Source organism: Tauraco erythrolophus, chromosome 6, assembly GCF_009769465.1.
Source record: "Tauraco erythrolophus isolate bTauEry1 chromosome 6, bTauEry1.pri, whole genome shotgun sequence".
Classification (NCBI taxonomy): domain Eukaryota; kingdom Metazoa; phylum Chordata; class Aves; order Musophagiformes; family Musophagidae; genus Tauraco; species Tauraco erythrolophus.
In genome coordinates this window covers 64,347,760-64,375,488 of record NC_141470.1, presented here as the reverse complement: position 1 = coordinate 64,375,488, position 27,729 = coordinate 64,347,760, and the positions used below count along the sequence as shown (strand labels likewise).

Below are 27,729 nucleotides of genomic sequence, written 5' to 3'. Positions count from 1 at the left end.
ACTTCTGCACAGGCACCTCTACTGCTTGTGCTCTTGGTCGCTTTAGTCGGAATGCAATTTCTAACCATATAATTTCTCTTCAGTTGATATTGGAAGAGTATTTAGCAAGAATCTCTTTCCCTCTTTCTTCCCAGCGGAGCATGCTTGCGTATCTAATCCCTGTGCTAATGGTGGAATTTGTCATGAAATTTCATCAGGCTTCAAGTGTCATTGCCCATCGGGGTGGAGTGGACCAACATGTGCTATTGGTGAGTATGCATGTACTGATGAGTGACCTGTTGGGTTGGAAGGGTCGTTGCAGCTTATTTGGTAAGTCTTGCTCTGTGGGTGTGAGATTTGGTGGTAGTCTTTCACCTTACCTGTCTTTTAACAGGTATGCATTAGGAGCCCCTGAAAAGATTAATGATACTGTGCAGCCAGCAGTATCTATTTGATGCAGTTGAAATCTAGTTTATCAAAAGCATAGCCGGACCATATACAAATATATGCCCAAAGCTTGCAGGACAACTTCCGACTGTTTTAGCTGATCTAAAGGAAAATACAGAATAGGTTCGTTTTAAGAGATATAAATGTGAACATGAAAGGTTCTCCCCTGCTTGAGGTAGTAGAAGAGTAGATTCTTCACTTAAGTGCTTAAGTGACTAGTTTGAAAGACAGAGAAGTGGTTGAAATGCATTATGGACCTATGTAACTCGTTTTCATGTTACCTATGATTTGGAATACAGGATTTTTATCCATTTTTCAACAGTCACTGTCCTCAAAAAAAAGATAAAAATCCTGGCTAAACTTGTGTCATGATCTAGGAACAAGACTTTCAGTGAATGTTTTAGTCATTGACAGATTAACTGAATCATCTTACTGTTTGCAGATAGAAAATTTCAGAGTTCCTCTCTCCCCTATCTCAAAGATGTGAGAAAGGCCTAAATAAAAATTGGGTTAGGAACGTTAGTCTGTTCCTAAGCTTATTTGTTCGTACGTTTTCCCCCTTCATCTCAAAATAACTTTAAAAAAACTGCCACAGGTTAAGCCAAATTTTAAACCATGTAATGGAAGGTACACTTTGACTTTCCAGATATTGACGAATGTGCATCTAACCCTTGTGCTCAAGGAGGGACCTGTATTGATGGTGTTAATGCATTTGAGTGTATATGTCCACAACAGTGGATTGGAACAACATGTCAGCTTGGTAAGTAATTACCTTCTAAAGTTTTGAAGACCACGGGAGATTATTCCTAAATAACAAATAACTCTGTGTAAGCATGTTTCCGATATGGTTTTTATTGAAGAAAACATTGAAGATGTGTGTTGCTACTAGTATCCTAGCTCTTCTTTAGTAGATACTGAAGCCAGAAGTTTCAGGTGAACCTGTAACTATTTGAGCCCCAACTTAAGCTTACTTATAATAGTTCCTCTAGAACGCCCGATAAATTTTCTGTTTCAAAACAGCACTGGTGATGGTAGCTCCTTCTTCGTGGTGGCAGAACAGTGACTATAAGCTTATGGAGGCAAGGAAGGGATTTGCCCTAACTAACATATTACCTTTTTGAGTTTTGGCAAAGGGAAAAGTAAGATAACATGCATGTGCTACTGTAGATAAGTGTGCATTAAAAACCCGTGGTATGTAAATGGTTTTAGTGCCCTACCAGTGTATTAATATGAGCTTCTGATGCTTGAATTGCATGGAAACTTCGCTTGGTGCTGTGGTAATCTGTTTCTGGGTTTGTTCTTTATTCTTTTCTTTCTTTTATCTTCTTTCACAGATGCTAATGAGTGTGAGGGGAAACCCTGTGTTAATGCTTACTCTTGCAAAAATCTCATTGGTGGATATTACTGTGACTGCATTCCAGGATGGACAGGAGTAAATTGTCATATCAGTTAGTATTTCTTTTAGTATATATGTTGACCATAGGATGCTTTATTCCTTAAAAAAAGGTTTTACAATGAATGATTGTATACTTACTTGTACCAAAGAAAAAACCCCTATTGTCAGGATTTTCCTAACTTCCAGCAATGTAAATTAAAAATTCTATTTGAAAATTTATTTAGAGATGTAATTAGTATTAAAATGAGCTTAGATATACACTTACATAACTCTAATAAATCTCTCCCTGCTCACTGATCTCTCATCTCTGATTCTAAATATCATGTACTGATTCAATTTAAAAATACTGTTTAGCTAAAATGTTATATGTGAAATTAGCTGATAGCATTTGATTTAATTTCTATTACACTGTAATAGAAATATGTAATATGTAATTTTCTGTTACATATTCTTGAAAATAAGAATATCTTAAGACATCAGGCGTCCTTGCTTTCTATTGAAACAGCTAGAAAAATCCTTTCTGAAAATAATTTGTTCTGCATTTTTATGCTAGACCTGTAGTTTACAGCTTAGTCTACCAACATAAGTTCTAATGCCTGTGTATTTTATCCGTAGATATTAATGACTGTCATGGACAATGTCAACACGGAGGGACTTGTAAGGTAACTTTTGTTCATTACATGCTGTGTTGAAAATATGTCATGTTCTGGCTAAGTTGTGATTTCTCTAGTTTGCAGTTACAAGTTGGTTAAATATCAAAAGTGTAGTGTTGTACTTGCACGCTCTTGCACCATTTCCAAAGTAATTTTATGTGGTGCTACTGCTGTTCACAAATCCAGAATACAGAAATAACTTGAGCTCTTGTGTGCAAGTTTTATCAATAAACAAACCTTTCTACTTTTGCTCTTTCTCCCTGTCTCTGTGAAGGATGAAGTGAATGGTTACCGTTGCTTATGCCCTCGTGGTTTCACAGGAAAAAACTGTGAGACGGAAACAAACGAGTGTGAAAGCAATCCATGCCAAAATGGAGGCCGTTGCAAGGACCTGGTGAATGGATTCAGTTGCCTGTGTTCACAGGGCTTCTCGGGGGTCTTCTGTGAGGTGAGAGCAGTGGTGACATTACTGCCATACTTTTCATGGACTGAATTCTTGAAAGAAACATATCTCCAATTTTAAATGGGAGTAACCCAAGGCTAAAGCATTACTGGCTAGAGTAGCTGTTACTTGATGCTCTGAATAAGCAAATTTGTTGTGCAGTGCTGTCATAGTAGCTGTAACGCTTGATTTGCAGCCTGATAAACTACAAGTTGTTGCACGTAGGTGTTGGCTCTCCTTAATGTTTTAAGGCTGCAAGTATTCCTTAAGCTCCAAACGTTTTCCTTTGCAATTTTCAGGACCTGTGTCTTTTTGTTATGCTAGAATGTTTTAGGTCTTCGTCCTATTAACTCTGAAGTACGTAATTGAACTACTTTCAAGTAATCCTACTCCTGTTGATAGGAGTGTCTGCATAAATAAAGGCAGGCAGATACGCAATTATTGGCTTTCGGAACTTTGAGATCATTTTAAGAACATGTAGTTCTAGTGCTTAAATAAGAGCTTAGATCTGAAATACTGAAGTGCTAGTGATAATTCATAAAGTACTTCGTGATAATGAAGATCTGCCTCTTCCCAGGGAGGACATTAGACTTATCAATGTACAATTATATTGCCCTAAGTATGTACTTTGATTTTCCCTGACAGCCAAATACGTGTAAGCGTTACAGTTAGCAGGGCAGCATCAACTGGAGACATTTGATTAAAATTTGGTTGGATTTGCTCCAGGACTTTTTGTAGCGGACATAGGAGTGATTTCTCTTAAATGCTGAAGTAATTTTATTCTGTTATTTGCATTATTAAAGAAACAATGTTGCCTTATTCAAAATTAAAAAGGGTGGCGGATACCGACCAGTTTACTAAAACTGGTGCAGTACTTAATAGTTCATGTACCATTTCTACATAAGGATCATAGCTTGAGTGCTCTACTCTTGGCTGATTCATACCATACTAGATAATTAAAATTTTAGCAAATATGTTTGAAGAATAGGGGGGAGTTGGCGGCTTGCCTTGTGTGTTGCTGGAAATATCTGCCATTGGTTCCAGATGCTAAAGTACCAGCTACTGAACTTGCATTGGGAAGGGGAAATTTACACTAATGGAAGGAAACAAATGGAGACGTCTGATAGAGGAGATATGAGAATCTTTCAGACCTTGGCTATTTTTTGTAGTTTGCTTTGAATGTTCCATATGAGAGCATGAAATAGGTTGCTGAAAATCTCTCTATTGCAGCTGGAATTGTATGTGCTCCTCTGAATTAAATGCTTAACACCATTTGTATTCTTTCTGTTTTGGTTAGCTTTGAATTTTTCTCCTTTTAGCTACAGAACCACTAAAAAGAGTGACCAAATCCACTATTGTGCTTCATTTTATGTCTGTAAGGTTGAGAAAGCTATCTTTCTCACAGGAGATGTGAAGAGGGAAAATTTCATGTGAGGGGAGGAAAGGAATCCTTAAGAATAACAATTTGGAGGAAAGATACTGTGATATAACAATATTCCTTTTGGGGTCGCTTTGTGGACTTTGAGGCCAATTTAGGGCATCACCAATCAGTGATCTTGTGTGTCAGCCTAAGATGTAGAAGAAGCAGAATTGCTTTGCTACAGCAGTTTGTGTTAAGGGTTATATTATGAAAGCTAGATTTAAATTTTGCTTTTTGAATTGGGTGGTAAGAAGTGTTCAGAATACAACTAGTATTTCTGTGTGTAAATTGGCATGGTGACAGTGTTTGTGAGAAGGCCCTGAGCAGCTTGGTCTAACTAGACCTACTTTGAGCAGGAGGTGGGAGTAGCTGACCTCTAGAGGTCCCTTCCAAGCTAATACAATAAATTCTCTGTGTTAATTGAGATGGGAAGAGAAGTTGCTCTAGAGACTAGGATTTTTTTATTTTGATTTTTTTAGTTTCTGTGTATTTTAAGTGTCTTGCAGACACTAAGGTGCCAAGTGCACTGGTACTTAACTTGCATTATGGCACTTAGTATGTGGATGTGAAGGAGAGAAGTGACTTGTAATGATCCCGAATAGTCACAGTAAGATGTCTCTTAATGGCTTGTTCTTTGCTAACTAAGTTATCGCAAATGTGCTTATTCAAATGCAAATATGCTCCTGCAAAGGAGTATCTTTGTAGCAGTATCGGAAATGCTTTGTGTCAGGATTGACTAAAGTAAGCTGAAGTTTCTCTCTGTGTTGCAGGATGGAATGCAATATATATGATTCATAAACCTTCTAAAAACTTGAGGTTCCTTGTAAATCAGCTTCATCTGTGTCCTTAGCAACACAGATAATGCTGCTTACTCCTGGGAAATGAAGCAGCTGCTGCTAACTACGGTCTCTCTTACAGATGGATATTGATTTCTGTGAACCTAACCCTTGCCAGAATGGGGCTAAGTGCTATGATCTGGGAGGAGATTATTACTGTGCCTGCCCTGATGACTATGATGGAAAGAATTGCTCTCATCTCAAGGACCACTGCAAGAACAATTCATGTAAAGGTACCTGCTGTTGTCCAGAAACTTGTTTTAATGTATTTGTAGTACATTAAAAAGGAAAAGTAGTATTTTTGGAAATAGCATAATGCAGAAACATTTTTATTGTATTCATTTGGACTTTTTGAAGTAGTGAGGCAGTGAAAAGAAATGCTTGTAACAGCCCTTATTTATGAAGTGGTAGAGGGTAACGTATTGTTGACATAACTTTTAAATTGTGATTAGTCTTAATTTTTGGATTATTTTTTAAAATCTGAAAGCTCATTGGTTATGCAGATTTAGTCTGATGATACACTTCTTGTTCTTAGTAATAGACAGCTGTACAATAGAAGTCTTCACTAATGCTACCCAAGAAGGAATCCGTTTCATTTCATCTAATGTTTGTGGGCCTCATGGACGGTGTATTAGTCAGCCAGGAGGGAATTTTACTTGTGCCTGTGACAGAGGTTTCACTGGAACATACTGTCACGAAAGTAAGTAGGAGTTTCTTCTAAATGATTTTGTTGCTCTAAGACTTCCATAGAGTTTTTGTTATGAACTGTTACAACATAAATGCTAAGATTTTAATTAAGTCATGTAGAGCATTGTTTCAGGTGTACGGCTTGAAATGCAGTTTCTTCTGGTAACGGTTTCCTTTGTAGTGGTTCACAATTCCTCTGGGAAAGAAAAGTGGTTTTAGTCTAACTACGATGTCAATGTGTCTGTACCCGCTATCTTTATGTACAGTCCAACAGGAAGCTGTGGAATTCTCCACCGTGGGGATGATGTTGGAGGAGGGACAGACATATTGACAGCACAGCTTAGGAGCATGTGTATTCCTGTTCCAGGTATTTTTTTGAACACCTGGATATTTTTGCCAGGTAAACTTAGTGGCCTGGTTTGACTTGCCACATGAGAGAGAATACATCTAGAAACCCTATCAGACTTGAAAACAGATATCTGAACTGTTCTTCTGTATATACAAATGGAGTATAACTTTGCTGCTTTTCCTAGAGACACAAGAGTAGATTACTCCTCTAGGTAGGTGAAGACAGCCTTCGAGCAATAATTGTTGACTTTTTGTCATAGATATCAATGATTGTCTTGGGAAACCTTGCAAGAATGGTGGGACATGCATCGATGAAGTTGATTCATTTAGATGTTTCTGCTCAAGTGGCTGGGAAGGAGAATTGTGTGACACAAGTGAGTACTGCTAATCATTGCAGGGTCAAACGTTACAGCTTAGCTGTAACAGGGATGATTGGTACATGGCTAATAATAATAATGGAGTAGTTTCTGTTCTATAATGACAGTCTACCCAGTGTTGTTTGCAAAAGTGTTTTCAAGAAGACTTTTTGGGTAGCAGCTGTGAAAGGCTCAGTTTCTTTAATAGGAGCATAATCTGATTCTTTGGTATAGTACAGGATATATCTCAGGAGGACAGAACTTCTTTTTCTCTTGAGAAGAGGCAAAAGTAAATATACTCTGTTAGGGGGTCTACTCATTATATTGCTTTTATACATAAAACATACACAAACATATACATAAAAGTTTGTCCCTTAACTCAATCTACTCACATGCAGTGGTTTCCAAACTTGAAAAGCCTTTTAGCTTTAAGCCAGTGTAAGCTATAATATGCTTCCACCTTACTGAAGGAACTTACAAATTTATAATATCTCTTCCTTTGGTAAGAAGAGAACTGCTGAAGGCTGAATTTTTACTGAATGAGTATCATGAGCCATTGTTTTGTATTCTGAGTTCAGTGGGAGCAGGCCTTTACTCTTGCTGCCCTGGCTTGGGATGTATTGGGCCTTAGTTGACAAAGAAGTGTACTAGGCCAGTTCATGGTTAAGTTACTTCAGAGGAAACTGTAGTTGGTTCTTTCTCCACTCTGAATGAAATCCCTTCTAAAATGTGACGGCAAGGACTTGCTGAGACTTATTACAGGACATGCACCACTTGAGATGTGAAATAAAGACTGAGAAGCTTTTGGCAGCTATCACTGTCAAAAGAGCTTTTCCAGTGGTCTAGATGAACTTTGATGTGAAGTAATTATGTTCTACCTATTAAAACGTTTGTCTCAAGCGAGAAGAATTTTCTCTAAAATTCATGTATGTATATGTTTGTGTGTATACACACGTATGTATGTGTGTATATATATATATGGTTAAGCCATCGAATGGGTTTAACTTTCTGTATTTTGAGACACAAAGCAGGAGAAGGGAGCCTTAACTATCTCATGTGGGTGTCCTGGGTTAGGACTCCTTTTCAGGACATTGTGGTCCCTACTATAAGTTTTCTCTGAAGTTCAGAGTACACCTGTTTGCTGGAAGAATGAAACTACTTTGGTGTTCTGCTTAGAGGCCATATTGAGTGATACTTTTAAGCTGTCAGAAAATCTTTCATAACTCATGTTGTTCTGTATTAAATCAGTGTTTTCCTTGCTCATATAAAGATAACACTCCTAATTGTTAAGGGGTTGTCTTCCTAAATAGTATACAATTTATTTCCTTTATAAAGCAGTATTTTATACTTTCTCATGGCCTTGGCTAGGCTAGATCATCTAATTTGAATAACTCTTTCTAGATTTCAATGACTGTTCTCCTAACCCATGTCACAATGGTGGCCGATGCATTGATTTGGTAAATGACTTCTATTGTGAGTGTAAGAATGACTGGAAAGGCAAAACTTGCCATTCACGTAAGTTTTCTTTACTTTGATCTTTAGTTTACCCAAAGATTTGTTTTCTTTCTTCTCATGAGACTAGAGTTCCTGAAATTTAAAATAAAACAATTGCAGTGAAATAATAGGCGTATTCTCATTACTTCTTCCAGCTTCCCAGCAACAAAACGAAACATTTAAAAAATTTATTCCGTCATGTAGTGAAGTAATGTTGTAAGAGAGACCCTTAGATTCCACTCTTTTGGTTGGTTACTGTGATACAGCAAGTGGAACTATGTGTTTCTAGTACTGCTGCATTTAAATATGAAGTCTCTTTAAAAGTAATTTTGTGGCTAAAACACACCTGGTCTTAAAAATTCAGGAAGACCAATGGACATTAAAACTGGTTTATTGTGCTGTATAGGTGAATACCAATGCGATGCGAATACTTGTAGCAATGGTGGAACATGCTATGATGATGGAGATACATTCCGCTGTTCATGTCCGCCAGAATGGATAGGAAGTACTTGCAACACTGGTAAGCTTTTTAAATCGTCTGCAGAGGAAGCCAGGAGAAATAGAGAAGTGTTTAAATAATACTTAACTGTTTAGTAAATAAGCACCCTGTTCTTCTAGCTGGCTAGTTCAAAGCTGTTCCAGTTGGCTGGTGACTGAAGTTTACAGTAATTTCTTCCACTCACCTGACGTGATACTTATTTTTAGGAAGCTGTTCTCTGCACGCTGCTTACATGGTCTTTTACATAGCTTCTCCTAAGCAGGTTTGGAACACTTAGATTTGTGTCTTGACTTACTAGTCTTTAGTTAGACTCTATTTATAGTCTTTACAGACCTTGCGTAAAGGTTTCTTGCGAACTTAGTCCCCCACTTTGCTTGAAGGTTCATAATGTGAATAAGTTTGTGATCAAGAGGCATATAAGCAGAAATGATCAGGAAAAGTGAAATGAAGTGGTTCTTCCTGGGAGATTTGCAGGATTACTGCCGGCTGTAGGGAGCTGCTCTTGATCTTTTTGGGGATTGACTGTAGTCTCCATGGTACATTTTTCTGGATATGGGACTTCCATTAAGATCAAGAAGTTGGATGAAGGTAATTTAGTATAGGTTTTTTTACTTTGTAGATATGATTGCAGCGTTTAATCAGAATCCGAACTTTAAATACTAGTGTTTTATTATGAAGTACACCTCATGACCTCAGTGACTCACTGCCAAAGTAGGAATTTAACAGTATTTGAAGGATGCTTACACAGATGGTGAAAAAATAGATAATCTTTTTTTATGAAACTTCATGGTTCAACCAAACAGTTGAATTGGGGTGAAGGTGAAGGTAGGTGAGAGATTGTTGTGCGATGTGACTATTTTTGAGTCTTTTGACCTTCTTGTAAGTCTTGCACTGTTTACTTAAATGCTATTCAGGATTGTGATATAGACATACCCAGATGATAGATACACTTTGTTTTCTGTGCTTAAATAGAGACCTTTTCTGTTTTCAAAGCGAAAAACAGCAGCTGTATTCCAAACCCTTGCATGAATGGTGGAACATGCGTTGGCAGTGGAGATTCCTTTTCTTGCATCTGCAAAGAAGGATGGGAAGGACGTACATGCACACAGAGTAAGGCTTTTCTCCGTTCTTCCCCTGCATTCCCCCGAGATATTAGGAGTGTCTGGCACTGAGCTGTTAACTGAAACAAAGCCAGTTTATAGAGTTCGTGTGCCAAAATATCTGAGTCATTCAGGGTGGGAGGTAGGTAAAGAAGATGATGCTCGAGTAATGAATGAAGAACTTTGTCATCCTGCTTTTTGCATCTCTAGTCTCTGCCAAAATAAGACTTTCAGCCTTCTATAGAAATGCAATTTCTGGGAACATGTGCAGAGCGGGGAAAAAAAAATCCTCCCAGAAATATTAATTCTAATAAAGGCAGACAGTAGTGTATATCCCATCATTTTTTCTGAGGCTAGCAGTTAACTACTTTGACATACCAGTACAGTGAATTGCTTAGGTGGAGTAAAACTTGCAACTTGTTTTTCCCCATGACATAATATAGAGGAAAAAAGATAAATCTAAATTTGAACTGTTTATACTCCAAATCTACTGTGAAACTACTGTTGTATTGATGTGTGCCCTAATAATCTGCTTTAAAGCTGACAGTGCTAGTATAAATGCTATCAAATAATTCGGAGCAGTTTATAATGGGAGAGATTTGTTTAAGAAATCTGGCTGGTTACACCTATGCATATGAAGTGCCAAAGTTGTAGTAATCCTTTAGAAAGCTTTTAGAGCCTGGTTGAATTATCCACTACCCTGCTTTATTTCTGTTATGTTGCCGTCATGATGCGTATCGATCTCTGCTGTCGATGTATCAAAACACACCGCAGTTGTTAAATTTTGCATTTGTCAGTCTATTCATAAAATTTCAGATATTTCATTGGTCTGTTAGGTCCGATTGAACTTTCTTTGCAAATGCAGAAGAAAACAATTCTGTATTTTTCTTTGCTTTCCTTATCAAATATAGTGTCTCTTGAATTGTAATATTATACATTAGAAAATAAATACGCCACTAGTTACTAGTCTGTATTCTTCTTCATAGATACCAATGACTGCAACCCTCATCCATGGTGAGTATGCAAACTCCAGATCTGTACCTATTGTGAAAATAAAAGTCAGCATAGTGATGTGGATTTCCATTCCATGTTAGAACTATTTCTACCCTAAAATAATTAAAGCCAGCTTCTGTAAAAATCTTAAAACAATTTTTTGCTATGTCTTAACTACTTATTGACAACAGTAAAGACTGCAAAACAATCCTGAGCTGATTCATATAGGAACAGATAAAAGTATTCTAGTGTAGTCTTTGTGCCAGAACTGACTAGAAAATTACTGTGATATGAAATGAATCAGATTTGATAACATTTCAAGCATCTACAATTGAGTTTTAGAATAAAAAATGAGAAATCAAAACCAGTTAATTCACAATAAATAATTTAGGTGTTACAAAAATGTCCTTTTAGATCAAACACTTCAACTGAATGTGTTTTAAAAACAAAATTAATTTTTTGGAAGATACAATGGGAGTGTTTTAAATAGAGCTTGATACTTATGGTTGAAGGGGGAAAATACTGATATGTGGATGAAGCAAAGTCTGCCTTATCTTTCTCTGTTGTCCATTGTGATGCAATAACCTGTACTTCATGTATTTAAAAAAAAAAAACAACTTTGCAAAAGTGTGTATTCACTTTCCACTGCTGTTTTGTCTACTTGAGTTCTGTACACTTCCACACACAGGCATGCACTGTTGTAGGATGTTGCTGTTTTAACAGGTGACCTACTAAGCAATATTGTTTACCTAATGTTATGCATTCTCTGTTGATGGGAATAAATTGTCCCCCTAAACAGCAGCAGAAGGTTTAATTGACAAAGTTTTAATTAGAGACCAATGAAACAATGTAGATGGCTTATGAAGTAGACTGGGATTATGAATTAGCAGGGACTTTTTAATTCTGCATTGTTGAATAATGAAAAAGTTCTGTGAATAGGGACAATAGAAATTTGCATTTGAACATACCACATGAAACGTATGGTTTTTGCTTGTCTTTAGACTAGTGAATCTACCCTGAGAACGCTTGGTGTAATGATAGGTTTATTATTTTTACAGTTACAATGGAGGCATCTGTGTTGATGGTGTGAATTGGTTTCGATGTGAATGTGCGCCTGGGTTTGCTGGTCCTGACTGCAGAATTAGTAAGTACTTGCATGGGTGAAGACCTGAAAGGCTGTACTGTTCTGATGCACAAATCAAAGAACACCCTGTGACTACTTTTGCATGAGGTTAACTGAATTTTAAATAATGAAGTATAAACTACCTGTCAGTCAGCCAGGTACTGATACCTTGTAAATAATAGCAACTTATGTCCCTTTCTTCATTTCATTAAATGGAACTGAAATGAGTGGCGTTAAGTTATACTCAAAGACTTGGTTGCTGGATGTCGTCAGGTGTTTCTGAAGGTTCTGGGCTGCTGACTTCACAGAAGCTTATTAAGTTTTACATATTTTTCTTGATAAGTAACCTGTTGTTAAAGATGACATATCACTAAGTGTTCCATTTCACATGAGAAACTGAAATCCACTGAGACATCGTAAACAAAAACATCAAGAATGTAGTGCTGGCACATGAATAACATAAAGTATAAGTCTTTCAAAGCTATAAAACAAACCTGTTACACTGCAATTATCCTGAAGGATAGCAAATGAAAAGAAGGGGGAACAAAAGACCCTAAAATCACATTGAAGTGTTCTGGAAGAGTCTCTCTCTTTTTTTTTTTTTTCTTTTATGGAATGTTACCATTTTGACTTGCATGTGATAGATACCTTATTTTTACTTCTGCCTCTTCAGAAGATCAGACTTTGAGTCTTCTGTAGTCTCAAAGCTGTTGATCCTTCCATTCCATCAATATGGTGCTCATTCTGGCGGATAGTAAATGAGCCAACACCTCTAGTTAGAGGGTGACTGTAGCACTTTTGGTGGCATCAGCTTAGTGATCTCTGGGTATAGAACCAGGGATGGCAGATGAAATCATGTATCTAGATCCAGACATGCAGGGAGGGATAATGAGTTCTCATTTTCCAGACAAGAAATGCAGAGAAGACTATTTGTAGTCAGACAAATACTGTACATTTGTAATGGAACTGCAGAGTCATCTCGTCTTGTTTAGACTAATATAGACAAAAGGAGTACCTCTGACAAAAATGCCTAAATTACTCTACTTACTACTTCAAGATTATTAAGAAAAGTAATGCCAAATATCTGTTACAAACAAAACTATTACTCTTGTTCCTTATGGTGAATTGTGTTGCAGTAAGTCACTTTTTTCCAAGCACTGTTATGCCAATTCATTGTTCAGCCCTTGCACTGTGATAACTTCCTAAAAGCATGTGCTTTTCTAGGAAGCTTAAATGTCTGAGATTAGTGCCAGAACAGGATGTGGAACTTCAGTTCTATAGCTGAATGTGGAGAAGACATTAGCACCTTCAGCTGTCCAACACCTCTACTCTGTAAGATGAGTCATCATATGACTGCTTCTTTGATCACCAGAACTTCAGTTATGGTGCAATTATGAGAAATCTGTTAGAGGTCACTGCTGAAATGGTAGAACTATCCAAGTAGGAGATTAATTCTGAAGCCAAACTGTCCTTTGCTTGTTAAGAAAGAAGTATTGTCAGATTATATCTCAGTAAATGTCTAATTACAATGTTCGATGTCCTTGCCATTGAGTTTTATCTATTTTCTATCTAGATATTGATGAATGCCAGTCTTCCCCTTGTGGATATGGTGCCACTTGTATAGATGAAATAAATGGATACCGATGCACTTGTCCCCCTGGAAGAATTGGTCCTAGGTGCCAAGAAGGTATTCTTATATCTGCTGTCAAACTTTACCCAAAAACCAATAGGGTATAATGCAGCCAGTATAGAGTTTTGCACAGTAGTCTGTAACAAATAGCTAGTATTTTTTTGATTTAAACTTATATAGCTTCAGTAACTCAAAGAGGTGAAGTGTCTGAATGTGCTTTTTTTTTTCTTAGTGATTGGAATTGGAAAACCTTGCTGGCTTAGAGGAATTACCTTTCCCCATGGCAGCAGGTGGGATCAAGAATGCAACAACTGCCACTGTTTGGATGGCCATATTGACTGCACCAAGGTAGGTGTTTTGACCTATTTTCTTAAATCCTTATGGCAGAAACAAACTTAGGTTATTTATGCACAAGTTAATTTTTGTTTGGTTGGTTTTTTTTTTCCATCTAGACTCTTGCATAGGTGTCCCCTAAACTGCCTTTGTTTAAAAAAAAAAAGAAAAAAGTGTCTAATGACTTCCTGTAAAAATACCTATGGGATTTTCTTTATAATCACAAGATATTATCCTGCTCCCTACCTGCTAGAATAAGCTCTCTAGGAGCAGACAGGCACTTTTTGCGGAAAAACAAATACAAACTGGAATAGAATCATGATCCTTGAAAGGACAAATAAATCACGCTGCCAAAGCTTTGCAATCAGTTTTAGAGCTCCTAATTTTGTCAAACATTAGTTCCAAGGTAAAGAACGTGTAGGAAGAAAAGTTTCTTCAGTGGGTAATAATTGCCTTTATGTATTATCCTTCAGTAGGTTTATGAATTGGCAAGTTGCAACCTTTGTATTTTTGCTATGGGCTATATCCTAGTGATTGTGACTTTAGAAAAATTTATTTAGAAAAAATACAACTAGCCTAAATGCAGATTGAATGTGTTAGTATATGTGCTCCAAGCCTTTCAGCCCTCCTGAGATAGCATTTCTCAGTGGATTTGTGGTACCTGTGCAGCTTTACACCCCAGCTGGAGAGAGATGAGATCAGTGCAGCTTACAAGTTATAGGGCTAGGTGGGCTACAGATGAGCACTAATAGCACTTGCAACATTGCCTCACGTAAGTCTCCCACGTTTCACTGGAAGCACCAGTTTAAAAACCTCTGGATCTTACTAACCTATCCAGCCTTAATCTTACTTTGTTTAGCTAGGCAGGCACTTTAGGCAAAGAAACAACTAAATCTTGTACTTAGTCTTCAGAATACTCTTTTAGACCCTTTATGATGTTGTGATTTCAAGTTTGAGATGTCTTCAGAAGGTAACAGTACATGAAGGTAACTAGAATCTTAGAAATGGTGGTGCAGTAAATGCAGCTTATCCGTATATTGTGTCTGGTTCTTGCATGCATAATGGAACACATATGCTTTGTTGCTGACAATTGTGCTTTAAGAAATCCCTAAGTTCCTAAACTAATAGCTGTATAGAATCTTAAAGGTTACATGATGAAATGGAGCTGTGTTTGGAAGCTTGCTGCACCTCGGTAACTTGGGGGTGTCAGCACACTGTTTTCTTTTGGGAGAGTGGTTGAAATGACAGTGCGTATCACCAGCATGCATCAGCTCTTAAGATCTTCAACATTCTGTGGCAAGGATCTCGGTATAGATATTGAAGAGAAATTAATCCTTTCAGAGGTGTTTCTAGATTATAGAACCTTGAATGACTAGTTTAAAATAAATGCTTGTATTTCTGTATCACTCAGTTATGTGGGACAAATCTGTAAGCTGCCTCTAAGGAGATATGTCCAGTCACTGATGTCTTGGGTAATCTTTGCATTGTTTTTTACTTTTATCTGTGCAAAATGCCCTCATTTTGCTACTAGGACCACAGCAGTATCAAAATACGTATTTTATATTTTTTTGTGCAGTCAGTAGTAGATTGTTACCATCTTATGTGAATTGCTTATTTTGATTTGATGCATAAGAGCTATTAACTGTAACAGTACTTTGTTCTTTCTAATTGCTAGGTGTGGTGTGGGAAAAAACCTTGTTTGTTACACAAACACTGGGATAATTCAAATAACCAGTGTCCCATGGGTCAAGAATGCCAGGAGAAGTACATGAAATGTTTTCAGCCGCCGTGCATGGACTGGGGAGAATGCAGTGCCTCTGAACCTCTGCCTGCCAATATCAAGTGTCTGCCTAATTCTGGATACTTGGACAATGACTGTGCTAGAATTACTTTAATTTTTAACGGAGACAAAGTCCCCCAGGTGAGAACAGAATTATAAATGGAGTATGGCAATATATGTAGGGATATATTCCGTGTGAAAGCACAGAAGAGTAATGTTTCTAATATGACTCCTTGCTGTCATAAACTTGCAAAATTTATTATTAAACTCCTCTATTACTATTAATTGTGCTTTGTCTGAAAGGCGAGTCAAGATCAGCATTAGTACTGAATATTTTATTTTCTTTTTTAAATCTTGAAGAACTACTTTCTTACATTCCAAGATGGGCTCAGACTATACTAGGATAGTCATGCAAGTTCAATTTCTCCTCTTCATTCCAAAACTCTTTTCTTTGCTTTTCTGCCCTTTCTTGCTGCCTTCGTCAGGTCTCTCTAACTGCAAAAACTCTGAAGATGTTATTTTTATGTACTATTTTTTACTTGAACTAAAGTCATACAATCTCCCTTGCTTCTAACAGGGTACTACAACTGAAAATATCTGTTCTGAAATCCGGTATTTACCAGCTACTAGGACTGTTTCCAGGGACAGAGCTCTGATAATATTATGTGATCTGTCTTACTCCACAGAGAATGCAGTGGAAGTTGCTATTGTAAGTAGGAGACTTGTATTAATATATAGAGAGGAAAATGTTTTCTTATTAGTTTATGCTGGGGAAGAGGTTGTTTAAGCTTGTTTCACTTCAATGTAGGTACGACAATCTGTGGCTTAGTCTCACTGCAAAGCAGTTTTGTCATCTCGCAGTTTCCTGTAATGCTAGATAGCTGAAATTGAAGATTTCATGAATGACAGAAGGTTACCACAACTTCTGATAAATTACTTTAGAGACTAGTTCAACACAAGTTAGTGAACTGGTGCCTACCTGTTCTGTCAGAAATCTTGGGCTATTGACCTTCTCAGTAAGTGGTTACGGTTGCAGGTGGCTGAATGGATCTTGTGAAGAAGTTTGCGCTGTGTGTTTAGAGTATGGCTGCTTCAGGGTGTTCATTAGATACGTGAATACTCAGTGGAAAGTGGAAGAAGGTACAAGTTGAGTAGATGTAACTTGCCCTAGTAAGTGAAAGACTTGCTTTAGAGGCATTTGCAGCCAAATCACTCAATGCTTGCATCTTGCTTAGTTTCCAAGAAGGAGTTAATTTTCATAGTAAAGCATTTATCCAGGCAGAAGTTGGGCTGTCTGTCTCTACCACTGCTGTAAAGAACGTGCTGAGCCATGATGCAGGAAGCAAAGTGTATGGTATAAATAGAGCAGACTGTTACTAGTCCAAGCCTCTATCTAGATGGTCCACATGTCATGAAGCACTCTAAACTATGACTAGGTTTAGCTCAGCAGTGTAAGTATCATGGAAGTCAGCTGCCTTCTGTTTGAGGTCTGCTAGATCAGCAAGTAGATGTGTTGCCCACCAAGTCTGACGCTACATCTGCGGTTTGGGTAGAGCCAGCTGTGCTAGTGCTGCAGTAAACTTCTAGGGTACTGTTTGTAACTTCTGTCAGGTAAATTCAGCCTAGTGAACTCAGTTAAGATATGGCTGGATTAAAAAGTAGATTTCCATGGTTAGGTGACGGCAATAACTTTTTGTTTTTCCCCTTCACTCCCTTTAGTCTTTTGTCCCGCATCGAGATGAACAAGATAACAGTCTCATCCAGAATGCTGCTAATACAATAGTAAATGCAATCACCAAGCGGCAAAACAGCACTGTTATGTTGGCAGTCACTGAGGTCAAAGTAGAGACCATCGTTGTTGGGAATTCATCCTCAGGTACGGTTCGCAATGCATACATCCTGTGTGTGTAAGCATTTTCTGTTCCCCTACTGTCAGTCTTATCTTTCTTTACATGTTGGGGGACATTATAGATGGAGTTGTTTCTTTAACTGTTGTTACTAACTGAACAGAAAGTGGCTTTAAAGATCAAGATTCTGTGTTTGTGTTCCAGTTTAAACTTAAGCTCAACTCTAGTGTAATATCCCCACGTGCCCTTGCCACCGTTTTGGCTCTGACTTCCAACCTTTCACAAGACCAAGAGTTCTTGTGCTGTTCAAATCCTTTCTGATTCTCCTTCATTGACTTTAACTCATCAGCCCTTGATGCTGCTGCACTATAGAAACTGAGGCTGTGGGGTGATGAAAATATGGGGAGGGGGAAGACACATAGTGTGATACTAAGTCTCTTCTGAAGTGCTTATGTATTACTTACTGTAAGAGTTAAAGATCTCTAGTATCTTCCAATACTTGGGCGTGCTAATGTAGAACTTTGCCCTCTTTTTCAGCATATGTTTCACACTAATGCACAGCTGGCTTAAAATGCCGTGCTCATTCCTCTTAATGAGGATATGGTGTAATTGGAGAGACCTTTTTCTTTGAATATTGGTTCTCCAAGAGCTATGCCAAAATAAGCAGTTGAAGGTTTTGCATGCCTGTGTTCCTGCATGGGGGAGGCAGGAGACAGTTTTGTAGAACACCCTTGGTAGGCTTCGGTTCAACTTAGCCCCAGAGTGGAAATCTCGCAATGGTAGGAGACTTTCTCAACGTTTTCCTAGACCTCCCCAGCATAATCTTCTAGAAGATCTTCCACCCATGGTCCAAACAATTAGTAAATTGCCTGGTTCCACTTCCCTTTCATTTCCCTTCTAGGGGAATGCCTTTCATCTCTTGAAGCCTTGGCAAATGTACTATTTCCTCAGCTTCCCTGAAGGCCTGTGACAGCTTTGTTCTTGTCTTGAACAGAAATTGCATAGATGATAAAGAATCAAGCTGAGATTCTGACGTACCTCAGCCTCTCTTTCTTGTGATTGTGTGTTAAATGCTAGGGCAAAAGGGATGGGGATTACTTTGTCTTCCACTTCAGTAAGATTCAAAGATTCTCCTAAGAAAGTGAAGAGACTTTGACTTTTCTTGCAGCTAGCGCTAGAGAATGGTTTCCAGACTCCTCACTTTTATGTGGATGCTCAGTGTTGACCACCGTCCCCTGGTTTTTTAAGTGGAGTTATTATGAAGTAAACTGTAACCTGAGCCCTCACGTTCTTTGATTTGGTTTGCTTTATTGTTACCCCTTAATTTCGTGAGGTAGATGGAAACCTATCATCACAAAATGTGATGTGAAGCCTTATGTCTGTGTTGAGAACATAACTTCTGTGGGATGCTCAAGTGTCTAGGTGGAGGTGATAATTTAGATGCTTTAATTTCCTCTAGCTTTAAGAAAAAATATTCTGAATTTGGAATCTATATACATAAAGTTCTTTCTATAAGAACTTTTTATTAAGTCAGCTTGGATCTACAGTCATATGACAAAATAATAAATATGATAGCAGTGAAAATGCAAGCTTTGTATTCTAATCTTGGAGAAGCTGGTATGAAGAGCGTCTTTTTCCTTGAAGTATTTCCCCACACATGCATTCATGATTTAGTATTAATTGCTTAGGAACAATGAGAGAATAGCAGTTACTCCTGAGAGTACAATCCTTCCCCAAACTACTAAAATACAATATTTATATCACTTGAGGCCAGCCATGTTCACAGTTTATTTATTCCCCTTTTGCTAGAATGAAATATTTCAAAATGTGTCATATTCCATGTGAGTATGTTCAGAAGGAGCTTTAATGTTAGAATGAATGAGACTGTGGTGTTGAACCAGTTGGTTGTTTTTGTACAGCCATTTGCAGGTTATTCTGTGAGGGAGGGAATTTATGCTTGCATCGGAGGTTAGAGTGGCAGGTTGACAGCATTTGTCTGCAGAGCTTTTGAACAATCCTGCTGTCTCCACACAAAGCAAAGCACCTCATGTCTTGTTGCCTCTTACTGTGTGTGAATTCTTGCTGATCAAGAAGAGTAGAAAAATGACGTTACTCTATCCTAGCAGTAAAGCCCCTGAGGATGGGGGCGGGGGAAAAGTCCAGACACACATAAGTTTTCAGGAATAGTTTCCTAGAGAAATAATCTGGGTCTGTGTGGCTGGGAGAGTGCTAATGGAGTCTGTGACTGGAAATGTGGAGAAAAGCAATTGCCTCAACTCCTTTTGTTTATTCATTGAGCAGCGAAGACTCTTAACTCGTGACAATGTTCTGGTGTTTCACTCTGAAGTAAAACTGGAACATCGTGAAGAGTGCATGAACTGATTTCCTTACATAGCAATAAACTGAATGGGTTTTGAGATAGTTGATACTCAAGTGTCTGTGGACTTGAGGGTAAAAGACTCTTCTTTCTGATAGTAAATACAGGACATATTGCTGATGCGAATGCCAGTACTTGTAGAGCAACTCAGAGGCATAACACTCTTTATAGCCTGCCTCCTACAAGGATAGAGGTTTTTTTCTTTATAGAGTCATTACTGAGGTTTTCTGAGCCGACGTAGCTTAGGTGCTCGAGAAGGATGCTGCTTATATAACCAGTTTGTCTGTTGGAGGGGCAGAAACCATCTCAAATGTAGCATTTCCTCCCTCATCATTAAGCAGGGAGAACTCTAAGTTAGTTTTAGTAAAGAGCATTTCTGATGGACAGACAGTTATCAGCGTGCTGTAATGACATCTTATCTCCTTTCTCTTAAAAATCTTTCTGGGGCTAACCTGTGGTTATGTGTGTTTACTTCCCTTGCAGATGTCCAGTGTTATATATCTAGTTCTGTTAACTCAAGACCGTTTTGTTTTGTTTTTTCATTTGCCCTCTAGATTATTTGGTTCCAATTCTTTGTGTGGTATTTAGCATTGTATGGCTGACTTGCATAATCATCTGCGTGTGGTGGACTCGGAAGAGAAGAAAAGAGAGAGAAAGAAGTCGTCCTCCCAGAGAAGAGGGTGCCAATAACCAGTGGGCGCCTTTAAATCCCATAAGAAATCCTATAGACAGATCTTATAGTAACAAAGACATTCGTTATGAATGCAAAAACTTCATATCTCCTCAAAAAAGAACTTGTGATGCAGTAGAGGAGTATGTAGAGTATGAGGAAGAGGAAGATGAAGAGGAGGAAAGAGATGAGGAAATGGACAAATTCCTCTCTCACAAACTTGCAAAGCCTTTGCCGACAAAGGCGTCCGATACATCAGAGAGCAGTCCAGTAAAGAAATCCCATCAAATAGGCAAAATGGACAACAGATCTGTAAAAAATGTGAATGCATCAAACTTTGAAGGCAGTAGAGACTAACCTGTATTTGGAATGTAGGCAGACTGTGCCTGCGCTTACTGGGGCGGGGAAAAATTGGCATCTCCACTTTGCATCAAGGACTAAAAATATCTGGAGTCAAATGTTCATAGTTTCTTTATTTTGCGTAAAAAAAATAAATAAATAAAAATAATAAATAAAATTTATTTTGTTTCTTTAGCCTTGTATAAATTATTCAATGACTGTCAGATGAAAAAAAAATGAGTAATCTTTGATAGTTGCTATTTTTGTAAAGTTTACTTATAATACACTCGCTGTGTGGCAGAGGAGAGGTTGTATTTTCAATATGTGTAAAGTTTATTACAAAAGACTGTACACTGTTTACAGAATGTATTTCTTTTTATTACTTGCTCTAATTTAATGGTGGCTTTAAAACCTCCTGGTTGAGGAAATTGTGTGAACTTTAAACTGCTTTCTTAACTTTGAATCTCTATTAATGGCAGCTCACTGCACTTGTTACGTTAGTAGCTTCTGTGAGATTTTTTTTTTTTCTAAATTTGCCTTACACACTTTGTAATAGGAACAAAAAAAAATAGAGATCTTTCAACTGTGGTTTAAAAGTGGCCTTTTTATTTCTGTTTAATTACTTTAGAATTGCAGTATTTGAAGCATGTGACAAGTGCCTTGAGATTAAACTTTTTCTATAGCAACTGTCAAAGACTGCCATATCAAGATAGTAAAATTGTGAGAACTCTAGGTTCCCCAACTGACACAGTTTATTTTCTAATAGTGAAAGTGCTTTTTTGTAAATATGTACATATTAAATGAATCACTCTGTATATTTGATTTAATAACTTAAATATTTTGGTCTTTTTTTACATGTCATTCCTTTTAATTTATGTTGCAGAAAAGGAGGTTTTATGGCAATTTGTAAGACTTTTTTTTGGTATTATGTCCAGATTAGAAAATGATGTTAATACAATCAATGTTAGGCATCTGTTGGTCATTTGTATTTACATAGGAACATAACCACTTCCGTGTAAATAGATCCAGAAATGTTTGTTTATCCCCATGTTCAGCCCATCTCAAGAACACTAACGAGTGCATCTACTGTACAGTACCAACATAGCGAGGCATTGTTTTTTTCTTTTGTGAATATGTTAATTACATGTGGTATTACCTTTTTTGCGTTTAAATACAGGCCTAATGAAGGGAACAATATTTTCCTCAATCTCGTTTCTGTTGTGCTTTATTCATCTTTCGCTCTAAAGAAAAAAAGGAAGGCTGGCAAGCTCAGAAGAAGGGAGGACCTCAGTAGAAATGGTTATTTGTAGTGGAAGGCTTATGCATTGGGGTTTTTTTGTTGTTTTGTTTTAAAGGCTTTATTATTGCTATTAACTGGGCAAACTATAAGTTTATTTTAATCACTGAAGAAGCATAACACTACATACACCTAGATACCCTACCAGTGAGAGGAGCGGATGTTTGAGAGTCTAAACTCTGGCCCACGAACAATGTAAACATGAATGTTTTGAAACCAGTTATTTTATACAGGAACACGGAGTTTGCTTTGCAGGATCTTCTGTTTTAGTACATTTTTGTTTGACATGTTCTTAAAAAAAAAAACCTTTCGGAAAAGAAACTATTTATTAAAGCATTTTATAATGATGTTTGTTGTAACTTTTTTACTTGTGCTAAATATTCAAAACTTATTTTGATAACCTGGTTAGGAGTTAGTTTAGAAAAGGGTACTATCCTTCTCATGTTCCCCAGTATAATCCTGAGTATTTAAACCAAAAACACTTTTTTTTTTCTGCTACTCTTGTAACTTTTTGTACTGTAATGCTGCTGTCTTCCATAATCTAATAAAATGATTCCCTCATTGTGTGTAAGATACTTCAGATTGTGTTTGCTTTCTCAGTTTGCTTGGCGTTCTGATGTGATGAGACTGAACGAAGGAGGATGGAAAGTCCTGATGTCATACATGGTCCTTTCTGTAACCGGAGCTCACAGCCTGCATCCGAGTGCCGGTGCAGCATTGTCCTCTGCCCAGTACTGCGCTGCTCACGGTTGGTGTCAGGGCTGGTGTCCCACAGGTGATCTGAAGATGTAGACACCTTCAGTGTCACCTGAACCTGGACTCTCCCTGCGTGAGGCTGTTCCTACCTGACCGTTACTGCGTGTGAGGCAACCTGTTTTGACATGGCTTCTCCTCCCAAGCAGAGGCTTGTCTCAGCAGCATCGTTTTGCTTCTTTGGGTGATAAGAGAGCTGTTGGAGGTATTCTTGCCAAATTGAGTTGGCTTTTTAAGTAATACTGTTCTCCTCTATTCTGCAGCCGTTCAGACCTTTAACCCATCATGCTCCAGTGTCGGTTTAGTAGGTCTATGCCTGGTTCTTACGGTGACTCGAATGGCTTTTGTATAGAGCATTTTCTGTAGTTACGTAAGATAATATGGAAGATAAAAGTTGAATTTTCCTAGTATCTATCAACCTCCAAAGCAGAATTCTAGATCCTAGCAGAGTTTTTATTCCAGTCATTGTTATTTTTCTTGGAGTATTGACTTGTTTTTGTGGTGATAAGTGAGAGCTATTTCTAAGTCAGTTCTCAAAATCAAATTCTATTGTTATCTTTGACTTCTCAAATATCTGTCTCCTGCCCTTGAAGAAAGGCTGATGGGGGAGAGGAAATCCAAAACTGAGATAAGGGGAACCAGTGCTTTGTCAATGATGGCTTTCTAAAATCAACTCTGTGGTGCCTTGAGAAAACTTAGTGGCTGCAATTAGCTCCTCAGAAATAGTGAGAACGATGCTATAACTGTTAGGACAGTGCTGTGTCCGACAAATGTCTTTTTGCAAGATGTACTATTCTCAGAGACTGCAGTATGTGTGAGTACCTGCTGCAGAGAGCAGTTTCTGATACTCGCAATGTGCTTAAAATAGCTGCAAGGCTGCTCCTCGTTGGAGGTTTTTCATGGATGCAAACAAGTGTAGTGGGTGTTGCTGCTGTAGGCAAAAGGAGAAATAAAAGAGGTTTTATATACTGTGTAGAAGGCGGCCATGGCCATTCTGTCATGCAGCAGTGAGCTGGCTCGCTGGTCCTGGAGGTGCTGGTTCTGCTTCTTCATGTTACCAAAGTAGTATGTGAAGGAACGGGGTTGCAACAGTGGTCATCACCTGCTGTTCTGAGCAAAGGGTCAGAGTGTTCCCTGATGGCTGATACAGTGTCCAAGACTTGTTCCCCTGTGGATTCCCAAAACTGCCGTGGACAGTGTTCGACTTGGTATTGCTGTTTGCCTGCTAAAACCAAAAATTATTTTATGGCACCTTTGTGTGATGACTAAGGGTGAATTATGTAGACTGAGATACGTAAAACAAGATGAATAAAAGAAGAGGATGAACAAAAAGTAAATTTTGACTTGCAAGGTTTAACCTTGATCTGTTTTGTACAGGTTTTATTTTGGTGCTGCTCTTAAATGGGTTGCACGTCTTCTCTACTTGCTCCACATCACCTTATTCAGTAGTTTTGTTTCTGACTTATTTTTACATGAAATGTTGAACTCTGACATCTCAACTTGCTGATGCATGTGTGCTAAGCATTATGTTACTTCCAGAATCACATCTGTTACAAGAACTGTGTAACAAGGAGAACTAGTAAATGGCTCTTCCTTGAGGTTTTTCTAAGCAGTGAGCAATTCCAGGTTAATTTTTCTTCTCTGATGCTCTTTTCAAGATCTGTTGCTAGCCTGAAATGCTTGCTGAACTCAATACTTTTGGCCATTTGCTGTTGTCTAGTTTGTTCTCCAGCAGACCATGTAATCATTCTTCTGGAGGTCAAACCATTTTTGGATGGAAAATTAGTTCATAGAGCAAAATAACTCACTGCTGCCCCGTGCTTTTTCAAGAACAACCTAAAAATGGAAAGGCATCTTACTCACTGCCTTGAAAGCTGCAGAGGACACTGTTGCAATGCTAGTTGCGAGGTAATTTGGACAATAAAGGATTGGAGTAATATGGAATTAACTTGCACAGGAATGTGGGTTGGTTCAATTCAGTCATGTGTGATGTCTCTATCTCATTGTTCTTGAGTGGTGATGGGCTGGCATTGTCCTTTGGGTGCAACAGAGAAAGGATGAGCCTGAAGAAGAGTTGAAGTAGCTTGTGAACCTTCCTATGCAGTTAGCATCCCTTCAAGAGATGGGTGGCAGTCTAGCTGTGACCTCTGAGGGGCTTATTGTGAGTGAGGAAGGTAGAGGTTGGCTTTGCTTTTTGTCCTTTCTCAACAGTAAAGTAGGTGCTTGAGTCACTCCTAGTAGGAATCTTGCTCTTGCTTTGGAAAAATAATGTGAATCTTGTCCTAATTTCATCACAGATGGTGGAATAAAGAACAGGCTTGTAAACCAGTAAAGGAATAAAAAGTCCCCTTGGGAATGAAATATGACTAAATCCTTCCCATGTTCATCCTTTTTACAGCATCCGTTCTCATGCACACAATGTTTCTGTATGGATATGTGGAACTTTGTCCTTTTGCTCTGTATAAAAGTGATCTTTTTTTCAGCATGACAGGGACTTAGACAAGTGCAAAAATCTCTCTTCAAACTCTTGATTGTAAACATCTGCTTACAGTCAAATGTTTATAAATGAATGTCATGGGTAATATTCTTAAATAAGATGTCTTTTTTTTTTCCTGCAAGCATCCACTGAGTTTCATGGTTTGTCGGGTCACCTTTTCCCTTGCAAAAGCCAGTAAAATCCGGGTGCTTTATATGAATCTCCTTTTTACACTGTATGTACTACTTCTGCAGTAAGAAGAAACAGGCATTATACAGGGTGGTGGCTGTATTCGTAGCACCAAGTCAGTCTTCCAGATGAGCTGGACAGGGACTCAGCTCTCCGGCCTCAAAGTTAACAATCCAGGTTATTTGCAGAAAATCAGTGTGATTTGCACAAGTCATAGCATTGTTCAGTCTTTTGGAAATTATGTCTTGATGACTCGTGCAGCCAATAACAAGTCCCATAGCTCATACCAGTAACCTGTTCCTGCAACTCTGCGGATGGAGCACACCCTTCTCAAAGGGTACTTTGCAACACCTTTATGAAAGGAGTATGTGAAACAACTAGCTTCAGTGAAAAATGACCAGGTCTTTAGAAGCTCAGTGGAGGAACTTTTAGTTCATCTCTTTCCTCGGCCACAAAGCTGCTTCAGATTTTTCTAAATGGACAAAAACAATAATGGAAACCTTAAACAGGTGGTGTTTAGGAAGCTTTATGCTTTTGTTCATATTAATGATACTCCATCCATTATTACTCTTTATGAACAGAGACACACAAAGAATGTGTGCTTTTCTGAAAACCAAACTAAGATTTCTTTTTTTTTTTTTTTCAGTGGTGGATAAGGCAGAAGGATCACTTTGCCAGTCTAAATGTGAGAATCCTGTAAGGATGCAAGATGGTGATAGGGAGTCACACTGTTTTCTGGCATATGGGTTTACAAGAGAGACGCGCTTTCAAATGTTCTGTGAAAAAAACACACAAAACCAAACAAATGCAAATCCTTCAGCCCTGTTTGGTAGGGAAAGACTAGTTAACTTGTAGATCTTTCTCAGCTGCTATCCTATCTTTTCTCCCACCCATCTGAAGGAGGCTTGGGTTGGAGGGGACTTACCCCTGCGGCAGATGTGCCGTGCTGATAGGCTACATATGAAAGAAGGTTGAGCAGGGAGCTGTGGAGCAGGTTTGAAAACTGCTGTGGCAGCGGCGTACGTAAGGCCCTTTGAAGGCTTGGCCATCTGCCTGGAGGTGTAACTCTGGGCATAACCCCACCTATTAATTAACAAAGTCCTACTTGTGGGTGGGAATTGATTCAGCCAACAGCTGTACTGGTGCAGATCAAAGGCCCATCTAGTCCAGTATCCTGTGTCCTGCAGAGGCCAGTGGAAGATGCTTAGAGAAAATGCAAGAAAGCAGCAAATTACAGTATAAGCCCTTCTCCTACTCATCCAGCTTCTGTCAGTCAGGGGTTTAGGGGCTTCCTGAGCCAAATGTGTTTGATAGGCACCTCTTCTCCACAACATCATTTAATGCCTTTTATGCTTTAGGCCTCCACAACATCCTCTGGCAATGAGTGCCACAACTGCACCATGAATTGGGTGGAAAAATGCTTCCTTCTGTTTGTTGTGAACCAGTTCCTTGATAAGGTGATGTGAATACAGTAAACAGTTGTTCCTTCTCCACCATCTCCACAACATTTGAGATTTACAGTGCAGACACCCCTCTTCTTACATCTTGGGATTCAGAGTCGCAGACTCTTTCCTCTCCACTTGCAGAGATGCTATTCCACATATCCAGCTGTTTTCCTGTATGAGCTCTGTGCCCTTCCAAATTATTCTCTGCCACTTTTGAGTCAGAATGACCGAACTGAACAGCATCTGATGCATGGACACCCCACGCAGACCAGCACTGTTCTCCACTTCGTTCAAATCCTTTCTTGACCATCCCTGGTGGGATGGTTACTTTTTGGCCCCTGCTGGTTTCAAGACTGATAAGGAAATGGAGATGGTTGTTTCATGCCTTGGCTCTGCATGTGCCAAGTGAGGGTGCAAAGCTGTCTGAATTCCACTGCTCTGAGAGCCAGGATCCCTGGAGAAGCTCACTCTACCCATGACTGTCTGCAAGAAGCAGCCCTGGGAAGTGAGGTGAGGAGGTCCATGCTGGGCCTTAGCATTGTGATCCCAATAGTTTGGGGGAGAGGGGAGGGAGGTGAGTAGAATATGCCAATGCTCAGGACTCGTGCACATCAGGCTAGTAGAAGTACTGACCCTACAGCCTCCCCAGAAAGCTGAAAAGGATGTGGACATCAGTCAGCCTGGAGGAGGACTGTGTTTTGGGGAATGCTACATCAGTAAGATCCAGAGATGAGAGTCAGGTAGGTACCACATCGCATTGATTCGTGCCTCCTCAATTGCTGCTGAAGAGCTGTGTGACAAGTCACAGCTGGCACAGTCC

General features: G+C 38.6%; 1 protein-coding gene across 1 annotated transcript in view; it reads left to right on the top strand.

Moving 5' to 3' along the window:
• JAG2 (jagged canonical Notch ligand 2) overlaps positions 1-20,767 on the top strand; it is a 74,648-nt gene extending 53,881 nt beyond the window's left edge. Inside the window, exons 8-26 of the mRNA XM_086613219.1 lie at positions 135-248; positions 1,073-1,186; positions 1,761-1,874; positions 2,438-2,484; positions 2,750-2,923; positions 5,256-5,406; positions 5,709-5,873; positions 6,469-6,582; positions 7,966-8,079; positions 8,465-8,578; positions 9,551-9,667; positions 10,644-10,671; positions 11,709-11,794; positions 13,347-13,460; positions 13,636-13,751; positions 15,412-15,657; positions 16,094-16,225; positions 17,236-17,392; positions 20,295-20,767. Of these exons, the coding sequence (XP_086469345.1) occupies positions 135-248; positions 1,073-1,186; positions 1,761-1,874; positions 2,438-2,484; positions 2,750-2,923; positions 5,256-5,406; positions 5,709-5,873; positions 6,469-6,582; positions 7,966-8,079; positions 8,465-8,578; positions 9,551-9,667; positions 10,644-10,671; positions 11,709-11,794; positions 13,347-13,460; positions 13,636-13,751; positions 15,412-15,657; positions 16,094-16,225; positions 17,236-17,392; positions 20,295-20,767 (2,690 nt within the window). The remainder of the gene's footprint in view (positions 1-134; positions 249-1,072; positions 1,187-1,760; positions 1,875-2,437; positions 2,485-2,749; positions 2,924-5,255; positions 5,407-5,708; positions 5,874-6,468; positions 6,583-7,965; positions 8,080-8,464; positions 8,579-9,550; positions 9,668-10,643; positions 10,672-11,708; positions 11,795-13,346; positions 13,461-13,635; positions 13,752-15,411; positions 15,658-16,093; positions 16,226-17,235; positions 17,393-20,294) is intronic.
• The last annotated feature ends 6,962 nt before the right edge of the window (positions 20,768-27,729 follow it).